Source organism: Gavialis gangeticus, unplaced genomic scaffold, assembly GCF_001723915.1.
Source record: "Gavialis gangeticus isolate Ggan-Ray unplaced genomic scaffold, GavGan_comp1, whole genome shotgun sequence".
Taxonomy (NCBI): domain Eukaryota; kingdom Metazoa; phylum Chordata; order Crocodylia; family Gavialidae; genus Gavialis; species Gavialis gangeticus.
In genome coordinates, this window is record NW_017729022.1 from 102,627,764 (window position 1) to 102,652,873 (window position 25,110).

Here is a 25,110-nt window from a genome sequence, read left to right on the forward strand (position 1 = left end):
CCAGGGCCCCCCTTGGAGTCACCAGGAACAATGGCCACAAGCTGAGGGAGGATAGGTTTAGGTTAGATATTAGGAAGAATTACTTCACTGTAAGGGTGGCCAGAGCCTGGAATAGGCTTCCCAGAGAGGTGGTGCTCTCACCTTCCCTGGATATCTTCAAGCGGAGACTGGATAGGCACCTGGATGGGTTCTTATGACCCCTGCCACCCGCAATGCTGCCCATGGCAGGGGGTTGGACTCGATGATCTGTCTAGGTCCTTTCTGACTCATTGATTCTATGATTCTATAAAGCCATATCAGATAATTGACAGTGGCAGTGCTTATTTTGAACTGGGTGCTATAAGCTATGCTATGCATTTATGCAGGAATTTCATATCTAATAATAGAAATGGGTAGTAGTGCCTACTATGGCAACAATCCCAAGTACAAATACAATGTCAACATAGGTTTTAACTTCCCACATGTCCAGTTTATTGAGCTACACTGCTCTCTGGTATAACTCACTAACACTCTGGGAATAAGTTTGGCCCATTTGCTTTTATTTTAGCATGATCGTATGAGATGCTGAGCCTCATAACTCAGTGGGGTTCCTTAGCACCTAATGGGATCAGGCCTATGGGCCTGATTTGGAAGGGAATATTTATGAACTAGCTAAATATTTTCTCGTGTTCTAACTTGCAGGATGATGATGGGAAGATTTGGTAAGTAATATTTTAACACCTGGGAACTGCCTTATCAAATGCAAAGAGGAAGCCCTAGTCTGTAATTTTTGCACATTTGTCATGCCTAACAAATCTTCTGCTCTGCCCACTGAACACTGTGGCACCCTCCATTATCTTCTCTCCATTAGATACTTGTACATAATGGCAAAAATTACAAAAAGAGCAAGAATTTTTCACTGAAGGACTCCTGAGGCTTTTAGCAAATGCGTCAGGTTTAGAATTAACACCCCAGCTCACATAATGTCACGATCTTTAATTAATTTAGAATAATGTAAATTGCCCTAAATAATATGTGTTTAGGACTTTGAAAATGTAAAGTGTTAAGTCCTTATCAGCAGTATTAAGTAATAGGGTGGAGGGTGGGGAGAAATCAGATCTTCCTTTAGGCCCTGATTCAGTAAACTTCTTACTGCACCTAATACTGCATTGAAGTCAATGGGGAATTACAAGTGAGCTTAATGGTAAGCATTTGAGGTGTGCAATGGGCCTGAGCATTTGTGTGAGAAGCACAAAAATCTGCTGATATTTAGTGGCCATTTGTTAGACCTAAAACTTGGTGGAAGTACACCTTTGCTTTTCTTTCTGTTCAAATATTCTTTTTCACAGGCAAGTTTTTGGTATTAAGCATAAATTGCATCAGTGAAAACTCTTGCTGACCTATGTGACCACTTTCAGTTACTCTCAAGATTCCTAGTGTGCCTGACTAACCCAGTGATTCTCAACCAGGGTGCCATGAGATCCTTTCAGGGGTGTTGCAGGATGTCACACATTGTTAGCACTATTAGGTGTGCAAACATGATTCACAATATTAAACCAGAGATTTCAGTGGTTCAGTGTTAAAATCATTCCTACCTATTGTGGGCTTTCTGAGTTTTTTGCAACAGAAGAATTGCTCTAGTATTTTTCTGTAGTCAAAAACTGAGTGAGAACTAAAAGTTGATATTTTCTATGGGGTGCCCTGAACCTACTGAGGGTGCCTTGAGTCAAAAAGTTTGAGATCCACTGCTGTAGCCTTTAGATGGGTACTGAGCGTGAGTGACCAATTTCTTTGAAGTCTGTTGTGCAGTTTTTTATGGATATGGGTGGATATTCATTCATAGCAGTACAAATGCCTCAACACATTGTAGCACTACAAAAATAGAGTGCTCTGGGGCATAGCGACGTTCAATGTCTCTGGTTGATGAGCTGCAAAAGTAGCAGTAGCTACTCTGCAAAAGGGCAGCAGCAGGCTGCTCTTTTGCTCCTCTCATCCCCCTGGGGGAGCCTGTCACTGAGCCTCATCACTGATAGCTTGCTGTCTCCACCAGGCTGTCCATGACCAGCAGCTCTTCCTGGCATTCCTGTTCCGATAATGCCAGCTCTTCTTGTGCCATCACCACCACAGGAACAGGGGTTCTTCCTGGTGTCCCTGCTGGGGCCTGTGGCAGGTGGAAGAGCTGCCCTGGCCCCTGTGGGAACAGCGGCTCTTTCCAGTGTTCCTGCACTGGCAGTAGCAACTCTGCTTACTGCTGCTACCACAGGAACATAAAATCTTCCAGCTGTTCCTGTAGAGGCTGTGGCAGATGGAAGCAAATGACCACCTCTTCCCTCTGACACCACCATCAGAACACGAACAATAGCTAATACTCTCACAGCAGTGGCACCTGTTCCCTCTGGCTCTGCCACCAGAGCACTGGCAGCGGCTGACACACTCTTAGCAGTGATGGTAGTAGTGGCTGTTCTCACCAGGATTGCCACCTCTGGAGCAAAAGCAACAGGTGATCTGGGCTTTTTGATAGCTTGTCTTGGTGGGCTGTCAGGTAGCCATTCACTGTCCCTCCCTCCCATTTGGAGGATGGAAGAGGTAGAGTGGAGAACTGTTGGATGCTGGGGAGGTTTGTAACAATACATGTAAATAGACATTCATTACATGTGGCACTACAAAACTCCAGTACAAAAAAGTTTCTCTTCAAAAGAGGAATGTTTTAGTGGTAGATCTGTCATTGTTGTGCTACAGACAGTGTGCATATCTGTATGCTAGCTTTCATAGCACTATGAAGGTATCAGTACTGCTACAAATGTAAAGCTTGTCCAGGGCCTAAGGCTGGTGTTAATGAGAATCACCATCATAGCATTCTTTGCTCTCTGACTCTCAGCAGAAGTGATTTTGCTAACGCTGCTTTCATTTCTTTTAAAACTAGAGCGAGACGCCTTTGACACTTTGTTTGATCATGCTCCGGACAAACTCAATGTAGTGAAAAAGGTAAAAGATTTTCTACTTTGGTTTTCTATTGTGACATTTCTATGGTGACATTTTCTACTCTGATTTGTAAGCAGAACTTTTCCAGCAAAAATCTTCAAAACTAGAAAATATTTGTAGACTGCATTAGAGAAACATGCCCTCCAAACCTTTCCCTTCAAAATCATACCCTAAGGCTAGGGACAGAAATTACACATAACCTGGTATAAGTGATCAGAAACTGGTTCAAATCTTGAACACAACAGAACTTTAATGCATATAAACTGCTTTCAAAATGACTGAAACTGATATAAAATAAACCTGGATGGATGTAGTATCAGACTTAACTGATATAGGTTTATTGAGCTGTCCCAGATCCTGTTTGGATTCAAGTTAACTCTCAGTTCCCCAGCATCCCAGGATGCTTTGCATCTCCCCCCGGCTGAGCAGGCTAGCTTTGGCCCAAGGTGTCTGCTCCAGGTGACCCTGGAAGCATGCTCTAGAACCCCCTAGCTTCTGGCCTGAGCCACTGCAGGCATGTGGCTGCATTTTTGGAATCAAAAGTGAATGTCTGTTTGCTTGCTTATCAGTTCAATCTATGCAGCTTAAACTAACCTGTGAAGATTGAACTGATTGATTCAGCCTTGGGCTTTTTTAATGCCTATACTTAGCCTAAGTGCCTCTCTTGAACCTTTGACTTAATCAGTTGCTCATTGAAATCAAATTGACTGCCTCTAGCTTCACATGAGCTTGGATCATGCCCTTGTTTCAATGTTCACTTTTCCATGTGGTGCTACTAGGTAAGCATAAATGGTGGTAGTCACCTGGATAAGTATCAAGTGTCTGATCTTAGCTTCATAGCAGTGAGGCTCTTTCATTGTTGGAGAAATGTTCTCCATGTTTGCTGTGGCTGTCAGAAGTAGATATGCATGCTGATATTCACTAACTGTGTCAGCAAGAAGTGTGTACACGCAAGTACATGCATGCACAGTTAAACAGAATTAAAAAAAAAGTTTCTGATATCTTTGCCTTAGTTTGCTTTCATCAGACTATCAGCAGTGATGTTCTGATTAAAGTCAATTGCCGTAATCTCTTGAGTCCAGTCTCTGGGGTCTTCAGATCACAATATAGCACTGTCCATTGACCTTTTTGTCCAGCCCTTCACATGTTCTTTTGTGACAGGCTCAGGAAAGAGGTAAAGAAACCACTAATCTAGGCCAGCCTTTGTTAGTATTCCCTTCGAGAAGAGAACTGGCAAAGAAAATACTTTTAATTATTTCTATACCACTGTTAACCTATTTTAGCAAAATAGATAGAGATCACAACTGAAATTTGCTGCTTTACTTCTGTTTACTTATAAAACAGAATATGTGTGTTCCAGCACAAAATAATATTTTTAAATGCAGCAACAAAAGAGATGGCCTTTTTTACTAGTTTAAAAGTACTTTGAAAGCATTTTTTTAAATTGCTTGTCCCATGTAGAAATATTTTAAGGAAATCATTAGATGGTTAATACATATTTACAGTATTAATATTCATCTGCCAGTGGACAGAAGTTCAAGGTCTTACTGGTCAGTGCCTCTCACAATAGAAATCCAAGTCTGAGTATTGTAATGTGCTTATTTACTTGGATATACCCTTTGTGGAATTTAGATGGATGCAAACAGCCCACAGAGAATCTCTTCTTATGCATAGGAATTAAAAAAAAATCACTGTTCTTTCCCATGTAGCATTTCAGGAGCTGACTCTAATTAAAGAGATTAACACAGAAGGCAAACTTTGCTACTACTTTCCACAGCTTTCCCAGAGAATTGTGCAAAAAAAAATTCATCATAACAGCACTTCTTCCAAAACAAAAAGGAGTAACTTATACAATGTAGAATAGTGCCATAATAGCATATTGCAATGGTGGTGATAAATTACGCTGTTACATACCTTTTATTTTATACATATTTTATTGTTGCACATGAGTAAATTATATATTGTAAGAGTTAGACTGAAAAAGGTTAAAATGCTGTATTTTTGATATCTTGGCAAGCTTGTCACTACCACAAGCTCATCAGCTCTAATTTCTAACCTGATTGATCTTTGTGTTCTCTTCCTTCACAGTCTCTGATCACCTTTGTGAACAAACACCTAAATAAGCTGAATTTGGAAGTGACAGAATTAGAAACACAGGTAGGAGGAGCTTTGTACCAGGAAATACACTGCATGATAAAAATTACAAACTTGAGCCCTGATTCAGCAAACTCTTATTCATGTGCTTAACTATGCATATGAGTGTACTTTCAAATGAACTACCTGCATGCACAAAGTCCTGCATGTGTGAAATGGGTTGTTTGGAGCATCAGGGCCTTATCTTATAAATAATTTTAATTTGCAGCAGTATTTGCTCCCTTTACCCATAGTTACACGCAAGACTTATAACAAATACTTCCGGTACTTTATAACCCAGTTTGAGAAGAGGTGGTCTTCAATGTTAAATGCATTTGTGCTAGTAATGTTGTTAGATTTCTGACCAGTTTTTCTGAAAGATCAAGGAAAACATCTCTAGAACATCATTTCTTGTACATGAAATTATGGCTGGTGTCTGGGTTGTCTTTTGTGAGTGTGTGTGAATTAAGGGTGTTGCTCTGGACCAGAATAAGATTCCAGTTGAGCCAGTAACTGTGACATATGGCCATCCCTAGGTTGGTGTGCACTGTAGACTGTAGTGCAGTGTATAGTACTTAGGCTAACACAGGTACTGGAAGAAGTCTAGCTACAGCAGAACAGCACTCTGTGGGCTAATGTTGGTTGCAGACTTGTCTGCATATGTGCCTTTCAGTAGGATAAATTAGCCAATGGCTAGATTTCTGTCAGTACATGAGCTAGCCCAGGTACTCATAGTGTCTCTTTTTGCATTGTAGAGCCCTATGTGTTTAACCCACATAAGACACAGGGTTCCTTGGAAGCACTGTTACCTAGCCCAGGCAAGCATGAGTTTTATGAGCATGGGAATATGCTTTGTTCAGTCACCTTGCATAATTCTAACTGCAGCTTTCTAGTGATAGAAAAAGATTCTGTACAAAACTGTGTTTGCTGACTTTTTGAAAGCCTTGAAGCAAGGCAAGGGAGTAAACTTACTTTCTTTCATAAATGTTTGACAGAAGGGTGGTGCTGCATGGTCTAAGTTCCTAGGATGGGAGCATGCAAATTGCAGCTGCTGACCACTGCCAGTTTTCCTCCCTGCCATTAACTGCTGCCAGTTCCCCTTGCCAGTGGGAAGTGGAGCCTGAAACAGGGGGAAAGAGAGGGTGCAAGAGTTGTAGATCCTGCTACAGTGGGGTGTAAACCCATAAAGCTTGGAAAACACTGGCCTAGGGAACTGATTATGGGGCATGGAATGTTTCATCTGGGCTTATGTTAATATTGGTCATTTGCTGATTAATTAATATTCTGTGGCCTTTGTGAAGTGAATTAGTTGGGTATCTGCACCATGCCTGCAGAGGCACCAGTGATTAATGAGGTGATGAATACTCAAACAGCCCTCTTTCCACCAAGAGACAGGGAAGTTTTCCTGTTTGCTTTGTATACAAGACCATATTTATAAATATAGCTCTTTGATCTCCAGGGGATATTATATCCAGTTCTGAAAGGTACAGAGAAATATAAACTATACAAGAAAATAGGCCAGAGAAGGTTAGAATATGTGGAAGTATTGATCATCTGGAACACCCTGCTATTTTAGGAATTAATCTTGAGTCTTGGAACTCTTACCATTGTATTTAGTTAGGTCAGTTGCTTCAAAGGCATCTGCTGTACAAGGTGGTCAGAGTTCATTAGGATTTTTATGCTTTGGAAGGTAGGTATGACACTATCATATATGAAAAGTTTACTAAATCACACAGAATTTTGATCCCTTTGAACTACTGTTCACTGTGATCTATGGGATGCCTTTCTAAAAAGGCCTATATAAGTGAAATATGTTTAGATTCTGTGGTAACCTGGTATATATCTACACTATATTTATGTCAGGGGATGGACTAGATTACCTTTGAGGTCATTTTCAGTTTTATGATTCTACTGCCCCATACTTGGGGGAACTAGTCTTGTTCAGAATATAAAGGAACAAATAGTAATGAGAAGTCTGTTGATTTTCATCCCCTACCCCTCGCTCTGGGAAGTTTGACACCTTGCTGGCATATGTGCCATAAATCTGGGACAACTATTAGGAGGTTCTCTTTCTGCTCTAGTAGTAGAGTCCCATCCCATAGCATACCACATTTTTTGGTGCTGGTGATAGTCAGGGGTTCTGTAGTGAATTACTACATTGCTTTGCCAGGCCATATTATTTCTGATCAAAAGTTTGGAATAGGTCCCAGAGGTGGTTTATTTTGAGAATGGGAATGTCCAGTACAGTGTATTTTGAAATATACAGTAGACTAAACAAAGACAAGCAGGAATAGTTTTGCTGTTCTGTGACATTTTTCAAGACACTGGAAATTGTTCTTTTTTACTGGAACAAACTCAAGGCCTTTTAGAGATTTTTCTGTGAAAGAGAGAGCGGGAGAGACCTCCACCACCAAATAGCCAGTAACCCACTCAAATTATTGCCTTGAGCCTCAGACTTGCACATCCTAAGTGAATAGTATTTGCTGGAATTTCCATTTATGATCAGAGATGGTGACAAATTACTTTCTTGTCCTCTGGATTATGAGGGTCCCCCCAACCACCCTTGTTTCACATTGGGTTGAATCCACTGAGAAAACTTAGAGACAGGTCTTGCCTTGCCCCACTGTGGGATAGCCCAGGTTGCCCAGCAAGTAGCATGCTCACACACTGTATGGGAGAACAATTTTCAGTTCAAGGCTCTGCCTGCTCCAGAATAGGGACTCAAAACTCAGACAGATGTATGTCTTCAGCAGCAGGGTGTTGGCTATTCAGTCTGTCTTAGCTTCTCTTGTTGAAGCTGTGCCACTTTGCAGAAATAATGCAAGGCTGGTGCTCTCATGTACCTGCTGAGTAGTGCAACCACTGGGGTGCAGTTTTAGACTCGCTGGCTCAGTGGACACTTTTAAAAATACTTTAATATTCATTGAATCAGATTCTGATTCAGACCAGGAACATAAACCTTGATTTCTTACATCCCTGATCAACTGGGTATTGGCTGTTCTCAGGTGAATCAGAATTAATTTTTCCTGTTAGACCCAGTCTACCTCATATAAATTAACTATAGTATTAATTGGAGCAGGTACTTGAATGTCATTCTCTATATGTCATTCTCTGTATATCCCTATGCACAAGAACATATAGTAGGATGTAAAACAAGGAAAATGCTAAGAGTACAAAGAGTTTTGGATTTTTTGGGGGTATAATTTCCTTTTTAAATTTCATTTTACAATTGCATTTCCTATTATGAATGCAGCAGATAGTTATTTTATTTAAAAATAATGCAAGTGGTGATCTTGGACCTGGGAGAAGTCCCTTTGTCCCTCCACAGAGACCTTTTGAGCCACCTAAAGACTTAAACTAACTGGATCCAAAGAACAAGCACTTAGTTGTCCTCAGCGGAAATGACAACAGCCATGAAATATAAGCATGATGGTTGAATGAGAAGAAAACGGAAAATGGTGAGGGATCTAAAGGTTTCTGAGGCATATGCAGTAAATCCCTCCACTCTTCTGAAAGGGGTAAAAAGCAGATTGTCAGCGGTCTCTAAACTAATCTGTGTAGTGGTGGTAGTACCAGTAAACTGCTTGGGGTTAGTTAAGGCCTTGTTACATGGTTCTTTTGGGTGGCTCCTGGAGCTCTTAACCCCTGGATTTTCCACACATTAACAGTTGAAACTAGCTTGAAGCACTTCTTAGGCAGCTCAAAATTATGCCATTCCAGGGTAAGATTGTCTGATCGTGTTATCCAGCTCATGTTATGCTAAAGTATTGCCGCTCTAGGCTACACCTTAGTGTAAACACACCATCTGCCCCCCGTCTCCCGCACTGGCCCAGAGAGGGTTCACTGCCTTCCCTAGCACCCTAAATCCCTGCTTACTGCCCCTCCCTCTCCACCCCCCAGCTTACTTGTGGCTGTCTCTGCTGTCTGTCCTGGGTGAGCAGGCAAGGAGGGGTGAAACTGTTGCTGCCATTGCTCCTGTCTGGGCTGGGCTCAGTCCAGAGAAGAGCAGCAGTGGGAGTGGGGCAGGCAGGTTCATTTTTCCTTGCCTGCTCCCCTGGGACAGACAGTGGGGGCAATAAGGGGGAGTGCTGGGGAGGGGGGGAACTAGGAGGGACAGGGGTGAGACCAGAATGGGAGGGAGAGGATTCTTAACTTTGAGTTCTCCAGGCCCCTGCTGGGCTGAATGTGTGACTGCTCCAAGCTCGAGCTAGCACTAATACCCATCAACATTTGTGTGACTCACAGTGTAAGGTGCAGCAACGCCCTTATTCTTTGTTTTGGTTTCCCTCCTTGCTTGCAAATCCTTGTTCAAAACCAGATGCCTCCATTTGAAAATATCAACAGAATTTCTATTTTAGTTTGCAGATGGTGTTTATTTGGTATTGCTTATGGGCCTCCTGGAAGACTATTTTGTTCCACTCCACAACTTCTATTTAACGCCTGAAAATTTTGATCAGAAGGTGAGTAGAAATTCTAATTTGTGCTCTTCCCACATGCTGTGTTTCATCCATTGGCTCTTATCTCTTCATGCCCAATTAAGCCAGACCTCAGCAGTATCCTTCTTTCAAAAGCTATAATGAGTGCATCTTTGGTATAACATTTGATGGTTACTAAAAGCTGCACTTTCAAGGTTGTCTGCAAAACTGAAGTGTAAAGCCTGGTAACTGAATGACCTCAGTAATGTAGCTAAGATTGAGATTCAGCAGACTATCACCTAAATACTTATTTTAGAAGATAAAAATAGAACTGGTGATGCTCAGTACAACTGCACTAAGATGATGTCTAACAACGGAATATCCCAAAGTGTATTGAATAATAAACCTTTGTATTTTTATATAGCAATTTACATATTCTGGGTGATTAATTTACTATAGTAACACATAGGGGCCACGCTGATCACAGGACCCTGTTGTGATGCACACCGTAAGAGACAGGACTCTCAGCAGCTTACAGTCTAACAGTCAAGAAAGATAAAAGGTGGGGAGGATTGGGAAGCAGTGTACTCCCCTTGGTTTGCAGATGGGATTGAGATGTAGACTGATACTACCTGAGGTCTTGTAGGAATTCAGTGCCAGGAATTTAACCAAGTTCTCCTGAATCCTGGTTTAATGCCTTAAGTTCCTGAGGTGATTCTTTTCCTTTCCCGAGTCTTGCAGCAGTACAATATAGTGAATCAAGTATCATTATGGCTTGTGTGTCTGTCAGCAACTGAGGTAGGAGTCGCAATCTGGCCACAGTCATACAGTTGGTCTTTGTCAGGACCAAGATCAGAACTTGTATGGCAGGCACTTATAGCAGGCTTGACTCCATGGAAGATGCAAAATACGGCACTTGTCCACATAACTGGTATTTGCCCACTAAAAATGTTCCTGGTTTGATTTTCCTTTCTCAGTTTATGATGACTAATTCAGTAACATGGATGCGATTTACCATGTAATGGCTTATTATGCTATAACTAGTAAAATTCACTAGAGGGCATGTCAGAACAATTTTACCCTCCTGCCCTTTCAGTACTACTTTAGTGCCAGGTTGTGTTTTAGGAAAAGATTTGATTTTTGGGTTGGTTTATTTTCTTGGGTCGTGCCAGGTTGCTTTTTTGGGGGGAATTGTTGGTGGCTTTGCTTGAGAGCCACGGGTTTTTTCTGCAGTTTGAGTTCAGTAAGCAGTGCTGCCCTCTTCCCTTGCAAAGCCTTCCACTTTTTTCTGGGTACTTGTCCCTTGTTGCACAGGGTGCTGCTGGTTGAGGCGGGAGATGTTTTCATGCAAAGGTCTGCAAGAGTGAGCCTGCCTGCCTCCCCCTCACAAGTCTGGATTGGCATCGGGGGTCTGTACCGCAGGCTTCACAAAGGTGCTGCCCCCCTGCCCAAGCCTGGTCCCAGAGCAGTTTTGACTCCTGCTTTTTCTGCACTTGTTGTACCAGGCACTGGGTGTGGGGTACACTAAGGGCTGCACAAGAGTACAGAAAGAGTATGGCTGCCCCCCACCCCCGTGCCTGCAGTCATATCCCCCCAGCCTACAACCAGACCCCTTCAATACTTGTTCCCCCTCCTGTCCCCTGCCCTGCAAACTTGCCCCTCTTCTCTAGTACTCCTGTTCCTTCTAAACCTATTTTTGCCCCCAGCAGCATGTCCCTGTCCCCTCTGCTTACCATTGCTCTGCCTGATGGTCATACTGATGCCTCTTTCTGGGAGTGCAGGGGGTGGTAGGTCAGGACTGAGGGGCACCAGCTGGGCTGAAGGGGTAGGGGGCTGCAGGTAGGGAGTGAGGTGCACTGGCAGGGTTTGGAGGAAAGGGAGCTGTGGGTCAGGAGTGAGAGGCACCAGCTGGGCTGGGGGGCTGCAGGTTAGATGAGAATAAGAGGCACTAGCAGGGCTGGTGGGGCAGGGGGCTTCAGGTTGGGAGTGAGGGACACAGGCAGGGCTGGGGGTGGGCAGTGGTTTGGCTGTAAAGCATGTTCATGTTTTCTGTGTGATTTGTTATATTTTGTGCTTCCTGTAAAACTGGAGAGGACCATTTCCCATCCCCCCCCTCAGACCATTACCTTAAGGTTCCTCAGTAGAGCCTGTAAAACCAGTTGAGTGACTCTGGATGAATCCTGGAGTTGTGAAATCTGACAGTGCATTGTCCTATCGGCATTTCACAGTAACCCTATTTGCATATCAATTTAGGTTTCCCCGCAGCTCAGGTTACAGCTTTCTCAGTTTGTGCCTTGAGGCAGACATCTGAACCTGGCTTTCCAGGAGTTTGAACAAGACACCAGCCCAGGCACCAGCCCAGTTCAATAAACCATTCTGTGATGCGACTTTTCTGGGGCCAGCAATATCGTCTTGTTGCTTACCCCATTAGGAATAGAGGAAGCCATGCCCTAGCAAGCAATCCACAGAGACAAATCCCCATTCCTGCATTACCTCCGGTATGCCAAAGGCCTATTCCATGATTAATTACCCAGAGCTACCTGACCCATACCACATGCACCCAATGCTATATGTTAGGGTTCTCTCCCAGAATTGGCAAAAGCTTACTTAGCTATGACTTGCACTTGGCAAGCCATGCACTTTATTTTCTCTGTTCATCAGTCAGCCACCCCCAACATTTATGAGGTTCTAGGAACATTTCACTTGCAAAATTCCCTGCCAGTCCCCTGTCTGCCTGGGCCTGGGGCTGTGGAGGACCCCCTGCTCGCAGTGAGTGGCCTGCTCTCACCATCCACTGTTTTGTGATGCCCCAGGCTACATGCTAGGATTTGCTCCCTGAATTTCAAACTCTCTGCTCTTACTAACAGTCAAAGAACATCTGCACCACACAGCTTCCCTCCCCCCCACTGCCTCTGGCAGTGTGAGGCAGGGACCCTTGGCTGGCAGTGACTGGCCTTCTAACCATCTACTGTTTCAGGGTGGCCAACACCAAGGCTACATGCTATGGTTCATGAGGCTGCAGTTTCTTCCTTTAATTCCCAGGTCCTTATTTCTGGTTCCTGATTCCTTTTTCAAAGCTAACCTATACCTAATAAAAGCTTCTTATTAATGAATTACACATTCTATTGAGAGAATTTCATTGGCTATGCATATTTACCAAATAATATGTAAATTAATATCCTGCATCCACCATGCCTGTCTGTGTACCACCAGGGGACTCTCCTCTGACCAGAGTCTTGTGCAGCTCAAAGCGTGGCCTGATTGACAGCCCCCCATGCACACTGTAATAAGTATATGGGCTTGAATAAGGAATTCTTTTCAGCTGGAATTAGAGATGGAAACCTTTCTTAGCTCCCCTTCCCCCCTCCACACCATGAGTCGTTGCCACTGGGGCCTCTCCCAGACATCTCTGACTAGAATCTTGCCTGGCCCAAAGTGCTGTTTGTTCATGCCAGGCTGCCAATTCACAGCTCCCCATGCACACTATACTAAGTATATGGGCTTGAATAAGGAACTGGTTTTTGGGCTGGGATGACAGCTGGAAATCCTTCCTGGGCCAGCCCACATGGTCAGGGGGGTCCAGGAGAGTCCCCAGTGCCAGAGGTATGGCATGGGGTGGCCCTAGCTATGGAATGTAATGGCCATATATATTAGTGCATGGGGAGGGCAGAGATGCACCCAGCTCTGGGGTGTAATGGCTACATATAACAGTGTATGGGAAGAGCTGAGATACACCCCAGAGCTGGGTGCAACAGCCACATATAACAGTTCATTACAGCCCTCACCATACACTGTTATACATGGCCATTACACTCCAGAGCTGGGCCATCTTGCACAATGTCTCTGTGGCATTGGAGGACTCTCCTGGACATCTCTGACCAGAGAATTGCCTGGCCCAAAGTCCAATTTGTTCATGCGAGGCTGCCAACTGACAGCTTCCCTATGCCTGCTGTACTAAGTATATGGGCTTGAATAAAGAACTGGCTTTTGGGCTTAGATTACAGATTGAAATCCTTTTTGGGTCATCTGACACCATGCCTGTGTGCCACTGGGGGACTCTCCTGGACGCTCCTGACCAGAGTCTCGCTTGGCCCAAAACACAGCTTGGCCATGCCAGGCTGTCAACTGACAGCACCCCAGGCACAGTGCTAAGTATATGGACCCAAATAAGGAACTGGATTTGGGACTGGCAGTATGGCTAGAAATCATTCTTGGGCCACCCCATGGCATACCTCTATGGCACTGGGGGACTCTCCTGGACATCTCTGGCCAGAGTCTTGCCCAGCTGAAACCACAGTCCGTGCATGCCAGGCTGCCAACTGACAGTCCGCCCCATGCCCACTGTAGTAAGTATATGGGCTCAAATAAGCAATTTCTTTTGGGCTGGTATTAGAGATGGAAATCCTTCTTGGGCTACCCCATGCCATGCCTCTGGTTTTTCTAGTTTTCTCGTTTTCCTGAAATTGGGCTGTTTTTTGGGCTGGGATTACAGCTGGAAATTCTCCCTGGTCAAGCCCATATGGTCAGGGGTGTCCAAGAGAGTCCCTCAGTGCCACAGAGGCATGGCTTAGGGTAGCCCTAGCTCTCTGCTGTAATAGCCACATATAACAGTGCATGGGAATGGCAGATATGCACCCAGCTGTGAGATGTAACAGCTACATATAAGCATGTATGGGGAGGGCTGAGATACACCCCAGAGCTGGGTGCAACGGCCCCATATAACAGTTTAGCACAGTACTCGCCATACACTGCCAGGGCCCTTCACTCCTGATCTGCAGCCCCCTACCCTCCCAGGAGCAGCATGAGGTGGTGGGTCCCAGAGGTACCAAAGGCCAGAATTGCAGGTGGCAGCTCAGGTTCTTTCTGACCTCCCTCTGGCATGAAGCCAGGGAGTTTGGTGTGCTGACAGCACATGGAGGATCCCAGAGTCACTAGAGCCTGGAACTGCAGGTAGCAGCCCAAGTATTGATAGTTCAGTGGTACAGCTTTTGCCTGCCACATGGGAGAGCTGGGTTTGATTCCCAGCTAGGGCACCAGAGGATTGAGTTGCCTGTAAAAGGGAATCCCCACTGGGGAGGGGGGTTCCCCTCACCTTGTTTACCCTGCCCCACTGGGGAGCCTGCACCTCAAATTTTGTGGGATCTGTGCCTCATATTTTGGGAAACTCTGCATCTTATATTTTGTGAACCCTGCACTTCAAGTCTATTGATTTGTCTCTGTTATATGTGTATGTTGACCTAAAATCCCTTTGACTTCCCTCTGCTCCCCTGGTCCTCCCCACCACCCCTGGGTGCCTGGACCATGGTTCCATTACCTCCCAGGGCCCCCTTGCCTCCCGCATATGTGTTAAATTTCACCCTGTTCTTTCGCTATTAAACTCGTATATGGTTAAGTTCCAATTGGTCTTGGCTCTACTTTATTGGGGATAGGAGGAGAGCTGCTCCCCCATAAGTGGCTACCCCTCCAATAGCACACTAACACCTGCTAAATCCCTTCAATTGGAGAGGGGAGTACCTCATCTGAGTACCACCTGGGTTACATTTACCACCTAGATTACATTTACCACCTGGGTTACACCTACCCTCCCAGCCCTGCCAGTCCCCCCTCTCCTGACCTGCCCCCCTGGCTCATGTGGTGCCCCTCACTTGCATCCCACAGTCCCCTTCCCACCCAGCCCTGCCAGTTCCCCTCCTGAACTGCACCCCACCCCTCAATCCAGCTGGTGGCCCTTACTCCTGACCCACAGCTCCTGAACCACAGGGGAACAAAAACCGTGCCAAGTTTAAAAACCCAGGGATCTGCCTATGTCCTTAGACCAATACTGCTACAACCAAAAACCCAGTCCAACAAAAAGTAATTTTAATTAACCTGAGTCTTGAACTGGCTGACCCATAACAATTTCATCTTTGCCACAAAGTGCATGTGAACACGGGGAACAATTTTTTCAGGAATCCAAAAAAGTTGTATTTTTTATTCATCTAAACCTTGAACTAAATCACCAGTAAAAATTTGCAAGATTAACCCCTGGAGTCTTGTTGCAGCATTGCAATAAAAGGTCAGTGGATTTCCATGGATTACCAAGTGAACCCAAGTGGCCCCTGGTGGTGAAAGTGTTGCAAAGCAGGGCAAATTCCATTTTCAGTCTTAAGTCAGATCCATGTTGAAAATTTAAAATGATAAAAAACCTTATGGAAGAAATTCAGGAGCTAAAAATAAAACATGTCAGAGGTATTTTAGATTCCCCCCCCCCCGATGATAAAATCAGCTGATAATGTAGATACATAGACTCAATTTAGCTAGCTTAATGTTGATTTTTGTCAGGTGGATACAGGAAAAGTATAACGTGTTAACAGGAGAGGTGTAGCGTGGACAAGTGCCCATAAAATGTAGGCCCCATCCTGCATCAAGCTCCATGTGGGCAGTGTAGAGGACAAAGCCCTGTTTGAAGTAAGTTGGCCCAGAGACCTGCAAGGGACTATGGCTGAGCAGAATCATGACAGTCACATCCTGAAGAGTTGGTGATTGACTGAAGTGGAGAGACAGTGCTCTGGGAGACCCAGAGGAAGGGTCTAACCTGGCATTTTCAGACATTTTTGTTTGGGAAGGTGAAAATGAGGGTAAGTTGTTATATATCAGGGCTGCTCAACTGGTATGCCACAGACTGCAAGCACGGGGTTAATTTTGTGGTTCCCAGACCTCCACTCAACCACTACTCCCACCACTGCTCTGTCTTCCGCAGCAGCTGGGGTCTCCTGGTCCCACTCCCAGGGGGCAGCACAATGTAGCTCATGGTGCAGTGAGGGAGTGTTATACAAATTACCAATTGCTTAAATCACAAGCGAGACTTTATAAAGGGGGATAAGGCAGAATGCCACGTTTATTGATTACATGAGTTAGACATAGAGGTTCTGGCACACCATCCATACAAACACACACAAATCATCATGCACATCATCACACACAGGCATACATACACAAAACAATCATTCCATGCATGCAGACAGACACCAAATATAGTTACCATCAATAGTTGCTCAATGTTAACATGGGGTGGCCAACCCCATGATCACTGAGTAGCTGAGGTGTTGAAACTGATGACAATGGTGAAGAGATAGTAGCTGGAGCGAGGTGAGATGCAGACACATCTGTGCTCTGGAAGGAAGACAGAAGATTTCTCGCCTAACTTGGCATCATTTGTGTTCTCTTTATATATGGTTTTTAGTCTCTGTTTTCACTTCTTGTGGTTTTTCCATGTTTAGTCTGTGTTTTTAGCAGCTGCTTCACATCCATCTTCTTATCTTACATTGAGGTCACTTTAGTTGTAAAGATGGGTCTCAGCCTTGAAGTTTTCTTGTTGCTCACATGGCAGCATTTCTTCTGCTGTCTCCTTTGTGCCCTCAAGCTTCAAAGGGATTCTTCAGTTGTTTGTTAGTTAGTTACTGGCTGGTAGTTTACACCTCTGGGGCGTTGTTCCTTACATAAACAATTACATCTCCTTTTCTCATGCAAACTCCCATTCACTCTTCACTCACCCCTTGCCCATCTCTCTCTCATGCCCAGGACATACAAAGTTCATTCACTTGTGTCAAGCTGGAAGCATTATAGAATAGAGTCAAGGAGCTACATTTTAAAAGACAGAAATTAAATCATTACCTTCATGCTAGATTTAACTATACTATATAAAAAAAGTTTAACTAAATGCTACAAATGTTATAGGAACCTATGACCAGGTAGCTGATATTATTGTAGGCTAGATACCAGAGAAGGGGGAGCCTGTGCAGCATGTGCTTCCTAGTTGCTTAGAAGTTGGACCACCCTGTTATACATGAAAATCCCAGATGAGCTGAGATGTAAGGAGAGGGTGATATTTTCCATCCAGCTCTGGGGAGCCTGTTCCAGATGTAAGGGGTGGCTTGCACTTCCTGGCTCAGTGCTAGGCCCGCATGCATTCCTGTGTACTTTGGCATCTGCCAGAGTTGGTGATGACATAAGATGCTTGCAGCAAAAGAAGATGCACATGGTACAGGATGACCATTACTATGATGCAGAAAATTGACTAACCCTATTATAGCAAACACCCTCTTTCAGTTAACTTTACTTGTGATTCCTTGGCAGTTTGCTATGATGAGGTTGTACTGTATTTACACTCTGTCTCATCTCTGAGTGTTCTGTGCCTAGCACCTTGGGTTCCATCCTAGTCATGCTGCATTTGGAAGATCAACTGTAAATAATAAAAACTCCCTTTCCCCCCTCAGGGAGCTTTCATATGGGAACATAGTGCATGCTGGCATATTGAATTGGAGCAGGAGCTTGCTGCAGCATGGAATGACACATTAGTAAAGGTACAGGAACTGAGTACTTTTAAAGACGTGATACTGAATACGTTTACTTCCTGCTGACTTAATTGGGTTTTAATGCTGCTCAGCACCCACCAGGAGGAATACAGCTCTTTAAAGGATGGGCTATAGCTTTGTGACTTGTCTTTGATAGATATTGCTCAGTTTCACTAGATTTGATGATATTAACTTAACAAGGGAAAGAATATGTAACAGCAGGCTCTGATTGTGTTTGTCTAAACCACCCTGGCTTGTGTAGTCAGTGTTGATCTTGCTGTAAACAGTTATGTGGGTTTTGCTGACTCACTTGGGTAAGTGACTAGTTGCTGTATGTAGAGGTGTAGGAGGTTGGAGTGGCTCCCTGAAGAGAGAGGATCAGGATGTGGCCTGAATAATCTAACAGGAACCCCAGTAAGGCACCAAGAATAGGGATAAGATTAGAGAAAATCTGTTACTTTATTAATGCAGCTGTGAAATGCTAGATATTGGACTCTTTATCCTGTTGTTCCATATGTACAGCAGTTGGGAGGAGAGGTGTGTTTTATTGCTTCATAGCAGCCCTTCATAGTATGGTTTATCGTCCCATGTTTTTTCCTTCTTGTGGTTTAAATCTTCCTAAATAAAGCTATAGGATGCCTGCCTGCCTATGTTACCATACCTAGCATTTCACAGCTGTTCATTTAACTTTACAGCTGCAGAAGATGCCTCTAATGATCGAGTCATAGGCTAGGGTTTATTACACACAAACCAGTTTAAGAGATCAGAAACTGGTTTAAACCTGTAACAGAACATCAGAACATAAGTTCAGTGTGCATAAACCAGTTTCAAAATGGCTGAAACTGGTTTAGAATATACCTGGTTGAATATAGCATCAGATGTAACTGATTTGGATCAAACTGGTTTATGCAAAGTCTGTCCCAGACCCCTTCCTGGTTTAAGTTAAACCAGTGTCCCCCAGCATCCCAGATGCTTTGCAGCCCTGGGCTGGGCTGTGCTGTCTGCTCCAGAGAACAGGGATGGTCCCACCCCTCTGCTTCCTAGCCTGACCTCTGGCGGAGACTGCATACATAGCAGCGTCTGCTTGGCTTCCCTCTGCCCCACCACCCCTCTCTGCTTGCTGCTCAAGCAGGGATCTCCCCATCCCTCTCTCCCTCCCTCCCATCTCCCACAGCATGGCTCCCAGCCCCATGGACCCTAGGCATGTGGTATGCTAGGTAATGCTGAGAGGTGTGTGTGTGTGTGTGAGTCTCCAATTTTGCTGGGACAGGACAAAAGCAGACAGGACAATGTCCACTTAGGGCTTTTTGGAGCTAATCAGGTCAGCTGGTAATGTCCATCTGTTCCTTCCTTGGAAGAAACTGTTTAAGAAGACCTTAAACTAATGAGAGAGACTTCTGTTTTGTTGATGGGCTGATAACACAGTGTTTATCAGCTCCCTGCTGGCTCTCTCACCTCTCAGGTTTGCAGACAGTATGAAAAAGCAGGGAGAGGGAGATTGAAAAGCTCAATATCATCAACAGATGCATGCACTGCACTCTTTGCCTCAGAGTGCTAACCTGGGGCTGGGGTCTGGCAATACTCCCACCCCTTGAGCAACAAGCAGGGAAAAGCCTGGGACAGTGCAGGTGGGGTGGGGGTTTACACCCCTCCCTAATCAGAGCCTCCTGCTGGGGCCTGGTCACACCCCCGTCAGCACTATAGAAGGGAAGGGAGGGCTGCTCATGCTCCCTGACTTCTACCCTGAGCTGCTGCAGGCATGTGCCTGCATTTCCTCAGTCCAGAGAGAATGTCTGTGCAGTTGCAAACTAGTTCAACCTAGGCAGGTTAGACTAACCTGCAAAGGTTGAGTCAATTCAGGCTCAGGCTTTGTGAATGTCTGTCCCTAGCCATAATGTTGTTTTCAGTAATCAGAAGGAAGCATGAGCGTGGGGAAGGATTAGCGTCTTTTTTGTTCTTTTGTTTCATTTTCTTTTCTTTCCATTTTGTTTCTGTTTCTTTCCATTTCTTTTTACCTTCTGAAATAGTTTTTTTGTCTAAACAAATGAAGGGCAGCTGGAACAGGAGGAAAGAGATTAAAACTTTGAGGAGTAACCCAAATGAAGGGGGGCTTTTGTCCTCTTGATGCAAAGAAGTTTTGCATGTGCAATTCCCCAACTTGTGGAATGAGCTGTTTTAATTAAATGTCTCCCATCCTGCCACATAATATATCCAGAGTCAGTTACTTATAGTGACAACAGATACAGAGAATTCTTTATCCAAATTACTTTCTTAAACTTCAGTAGGCATGCAGATGAAGATTTTCTTTTATTAAATCTTTTCAAGCCTTCCTCAACAGCTTTCTCTTTTAATTGGTTGTCCTTTTACAGTTTTTTTACCTTTCCTGAGTGTTTCCTGTTTTATACTCTCCCTTCATGTTAATAAATAGTGGTTGTAGCTTTTCTGTTAACATGTCTGTCTCTTTTTATGTGTACGGAACTTAGAGAAGTCTTGGCGCTCTGGTGAAATGCCTGAAGATTGGAAGAAAGCCAATGTGGTGCCTATGTTCAGGAAAGGGAGGAAAGTGGATCTGGCAGACTACAGGCCCATCAGCCTGACATCTGTTCCGGGGAAGGTTTTAGAAAAGATGTTCAAAGAGGCCATTCTTAACAGGTTGGCCGAAGGCAACATCCTGAGGGATAGCCAGCATGGGTTTGTTGTGGGTAGGTCTTGCTTGACAAATCTCATTTCCTTCTACGACCAGGTGACCTATCACCTGAACAAGGGAGAGGAAATTGATGTTGTGTATCTTGACTTCAAAAAAGCCTTTGATCTGGTATCCCATGATCACCTCTTAGCAAAACTGGTGAACTGCGGCCTTGGGTCCACCATGATCTGCTGGCTAGGGAATTGGCTCCATGGTCAGACCCAGAGGGTGGAAGTTGATGGAAGTCAATCGTCATGGTGCCCTGTGACCAGTGGGGTCCCTCAATGCTCTGTCCTTGGACCTATATTGTTCAACATCTTCACTAATGATGTGGACATTGGAGTCAGAAGCAGACTGGCCAAGTTCGTCGATGATAACAAACTTTGGGGTAAAGCATCCACACCTGAGGACAGACTGACCTTGACAGGCTCAGAAAATGGGCAGACGAGACCCTGATGGTGTTTAACACTGAAAAATGGAAGTTTCTCCACCTTGGGAGGAAAAACCTGCAGCATCCTTATAGGCTTGGCAGTGCTGGCTAGCACTACGGATGAAAGGGACTTGGGGGTCATGACTGACCACAAGATGAACATGAGCCTTCAATGTGATGCTGTGGCTAGTAAAGCGAGCAAAATACTGGCTTGCATCCATAGATGCTTCTCAAACAAATCCCAGGACGTCATTCTCCCATTGTACTCGGCCTTGTTGAGGTCACAACTGGAGTACTGCATCCAGTTTTGGGCTCCACAATTCAAAAAGGATGTGGAGAAGCTTGAGAGAGTCCAGAGGAGAGCCACGCGCATGATCAGAGGTCAGGAAAACAGACGTTACGACAGCAGGCTGAGAGAGATGAGACTCTTCAGCCTGGAAAAGCGTAGGCTCAGGGGTGATCTGGTGGCCACCTAAAAGTTTATCAGGGGTGCTCACCAGAATCTGGGGTAACGTGTGTTCACCAGAGTGCCCCAGGAGATGACAAGGTCAAACGGTCACAAACTCCTGCATGATCGTTTCAGGTTGGACATAAGGAAAAACTTCTTTACTGTCTGAGCCCCCAAGGTCTGGAATAGACTGCCACCGGAAGTGGTTCAAGCACCTACTTTGAATGACTTCAAGAGAAATTTGGATTCTTATCTTGCTGGGATCCTGTGACCCCTGCTGACTTCCTGCCCCTCGGGCAGGGGGCTGGACTCGATGATCTTCCGAGGTCCCTTCCAGCCCTAATGTCTATGGAATCTATGAAATATGTGTGGTCTGCTTTGCAATTCCAGTGCACTGTCCAGTTATAAGCAAGCCCCCATGTATCTAATGCCTATGGAATCTTCACTTCATTTTTTATCCTAACTTTAAAGATGAGGAATCTGGGGCTCAGAGAGAAATTAAGTGATTTGCCTTGCATCACAGCAAGGCAGACACAGAACCTTTGAGCCCTAGTTCCCAATCTATGCTGGGCAGTTCCATTATTACTGCACGTGCACCTCAGGGGCGAGCAGCGGGGTAGCACAGCCTGCCCCGAGGTGCGCACACAGTCCCCTGCCAGCACGGAGCTGATGCCGGAGCTGTAGAGCCCAGCACAACTGTTTGCAGCCTGCCCGCTGCTTGCTGCAGCTGCCCAGAGCCCGGGGGTGGCTGCAAACAGCTGCTCCAGGCTCCAGAACCCTGCCATCACTTCTGTGTTGGGAGCAGAGGAGAGACCAGGGCTGCGCTGCCTCAGGCCTCTCTCCCACCGCCCTCTCCCATGCGCCCCTGCATGCGCTGGTGCAGAGCTGATGCCAGACCCCAGAGCCTGGCACAGATGTTTGGAGCCTCTCAGCTGCCAGCTCTGGGGACCTGCTGCTAGCCGAGAGCCCAGGCTGCTCCCAGCAGGTAGCTGGGATGCTGCCAGCCCTGCTGGGAGCAGCTCGAGCTCCGTCACTGGCAGCAGCTACCCAGAGCCGGGGCTGGCCATGGCGTGCCGAGCAAAATTGCCTCGCGTGCCATGCTTGGCACACGTGCTGGGGGTTGCTGACCCCCACTCTATAGATTCTCTGGGGGATCTTCCTTCGTTCCCCCCTCTTCTCTTTCCTCTTCTTTCTCCACTTTTTGACCTCGTGTCCTGCCACTCTGCTCCCCTCTCGGAGCTTCTATCCTAATAAGAGAACACTGCTTCCAGAGCCGTTACCTGTTTTTTCCCGTTGCGCCCATGCTCACTCCTCCACACCCTTCCTACCATAAAAACACCTCATTCTGTCATTAGTTTTCTGCTAACTCTTGTTCAGTTCCTAACTGCTAGGAGGGGAAGTGATCCATTTCCTCGAAGACTGAAACACTATTATGGAATACTGTTACTTATCTTAAGCATACAGGCAGGAAGAGCTTGTCAGAAATGCAGATATTCAACTTCTGTCTTACAGAGGCTGCAACATCTCAAGGCACACCAGTGTCAAGAAGACTTCATTGTTTTGCTAAGCTTTTACAGGCTTTTCCCTCAGTCAGTACCCATATCTCATTTTTGACCCTTTACCTAAAAATTTGGAAATCTTCAATGATTTCCTTTCCTCCTGCATTGAGCACCGAACCTACAGTGATATCATCTTTCATTTGTAAGTAATTTGTTTTAGAAACCCTGTAACAGGTATTTTCTGACACACACATAAATAGAGCTTATTGATTTTTAAAACAAAATACATACCAAAGTTGTGTTTTGCATCTCAAGAGAAGGGAAAAGAAAATAACTTCTTTGTTTTATTGATTTGGTACCATGTGGGAATCTAAATGAATATTTCTTTTTCAGGTCCATAATGTTTCCTTTGCTTTTGAGCTGATGCAAGATGGAGGACTCAAGAAACCAAAAGCTCGACCTGAAGGTAATATACACTCCACAGAGTATGCTTCTGAACATACAGCTATATTGGCAGTGAGATCTTGAGTGTGGCTCTTTTTAAGTTCATAGAGTTACATCAAGAAGTAGTATAGTTATGGGTGTATATCTTACCAAAGGGTCCTTGCCCATATCTGGACATTTCCTGATATGAATGGCACAGGGAATGGGTTTGCAGTTTCATGCCCGACCCATGTTTTTGGTAAGGGGATAGCATAATCTGAGAGTTGTTCAGCAGTGTACATTAGATCTGTTGCTGGTCTTAGTTCCGTTTTCTAGCTGAAAATGTTCTATATCCATGTAAACTGTCATTATAATTAGTACTAATTGTTCCATTTGTTAACAATCTGATCAGAGGGTTAATAAGCTGGGGGAAAAAACTGCTCTCATGGAAGTCAGTGACAGAACCTCCCAGTGACTTCTGCAGGTCCTAGGCTAAGCTCTGAATGAGAGTGAAGTCTGAATTAACCTCTGACATTTAGCAGCTGAACCTCTCAATGGTGAAACCAGTTAATGGAGCAACATGCCGTAGTTTGCGTGGCATCCTGAAGGCCTAAAAAAAAAAATAAATATACCTTACTATTGCTGTGCCAAAAACTTATTAGATGCTTACACAGAGCAAATAGAAAGACAAAGAAACTCCAGGTAGCTTACAGGCTAACTTTTAAATGAGCTGTAATGAGCATAAGAAATAGTAGAGAAGAAATGATCCAGGAAGGACAAAAGAGAATAGCATCTCATTGGTACACTGAGTCTGAGCCATTGAGATGGCTCAGTTGTGTTTTTATGATGATAATAGATAATTGATTGATTTGTTGCTTGTGGACATTGTGATAAAAAAGCATCTTAAGTAAAGATCTGAATGAAGGTGAAGATTCTATCTTGGAAGGCTAAAATTGGAAAGACATTTCATGCACTGGAGATGGTTAATATATGTATTAGAATATGAAAACTGGAGAAGATTGTGGGTTAAGTAGGAACAGCAGCAGCAATAGCATCAGAGATGGAATGGAAAGGGGGTAAACATGTTCTGAGAATAGACCAGGTCAGCCTAATTGCTAATGGAGGAAAACTATTAAAAAACTTACTATGTCACTATGACCATCGTAGATGCTAGAGTTGGAAGGGACCTCAAAGGATCATCGAGTCCAGCCCCCTGCCAGTGGCAGAAAAAAGTGCTGGGATCATGTGATCCCAGCTAGGTGCTTGTCCAGTCTCCTCTTGAAGACCCCCAAGGTAGGGAGAGCACCACATCCCTTGGAAGTCTGTTCCAGATTCTGGCAACCCTAACTATGAAGAAGTTCTTTCTGATGTTCCACCTAAACCTACTCTCCATCAGCTTGTGGCCGTTGTTTCTGGTTATTCCCAGGGGTGCTCTGGTAAACAGAGCATCACCTATTCCCTGCTGCCCCCGCAGTTAATTTATATACTGCCACAAGATCCCCCCTCAGCCTTCTCTTGCAGAGGCTGAAAAGGTCCAGGTTCCTCAGCCTTTCCTCATAAGGCCTGCCCTGCAGGCCTCTAACTATACTAGTGGCCCTCCTCTGGACCCTCTCAAGGTTGTCCACATCCTTCTTGAATTGCAGTACCCAGAATTGGACGCAGTACTCTAGCTGTGTCCTGACCACTGCCGCATAGAGGGGGAGCATCACCTCTCTGGATGTGTTCATGATGTACCTACTAATGCATGACAAAGTGTGGTTAGCTCTGCTAATTGCTTCATCA

General features: G+C 44.8%; 1 protein-coding gene across 3 annotated transcripts in view; it reads left to right on the forward strand.

The window, feature by feature from the left end:
• PARVB (parvin beta) overlaps positions 1–25,110 on the forward strand; it is a 171,299-nt gene that overhangs the window by 121,460 nt on the left and 24,729 nt on the right. For 2 of the 3 annotated variants that reach the window (XM_019515751.1, XM_019515753.1), the window contains exons 8-13: positions 682–701; positions 2,903–2,964; positions 5,050–5,118; positions 9,453–9,554; positions 17,765–17,851; positions 23,299–23,371. In XM_019515751.1, coding sequence (XP_019371296.1) covers positions 682–701; positions 2,903–2,964; positions 5,050–5,118; positions 9,453–9,554; positions 17,765–17,851; positions 23,299–23,371 — 413 coding nt within the window. The remainder of the gene's footprint in view (positions 1–681; positions 702–2,902; positions 2,965–5,049; positions 5,119–9,452; positions 9,555–17,764; positions 17,852–23,298; positions 23,372–25,110) is intronic. The other variant, XM_019515752.1, reaches the window with a different exon arrangement.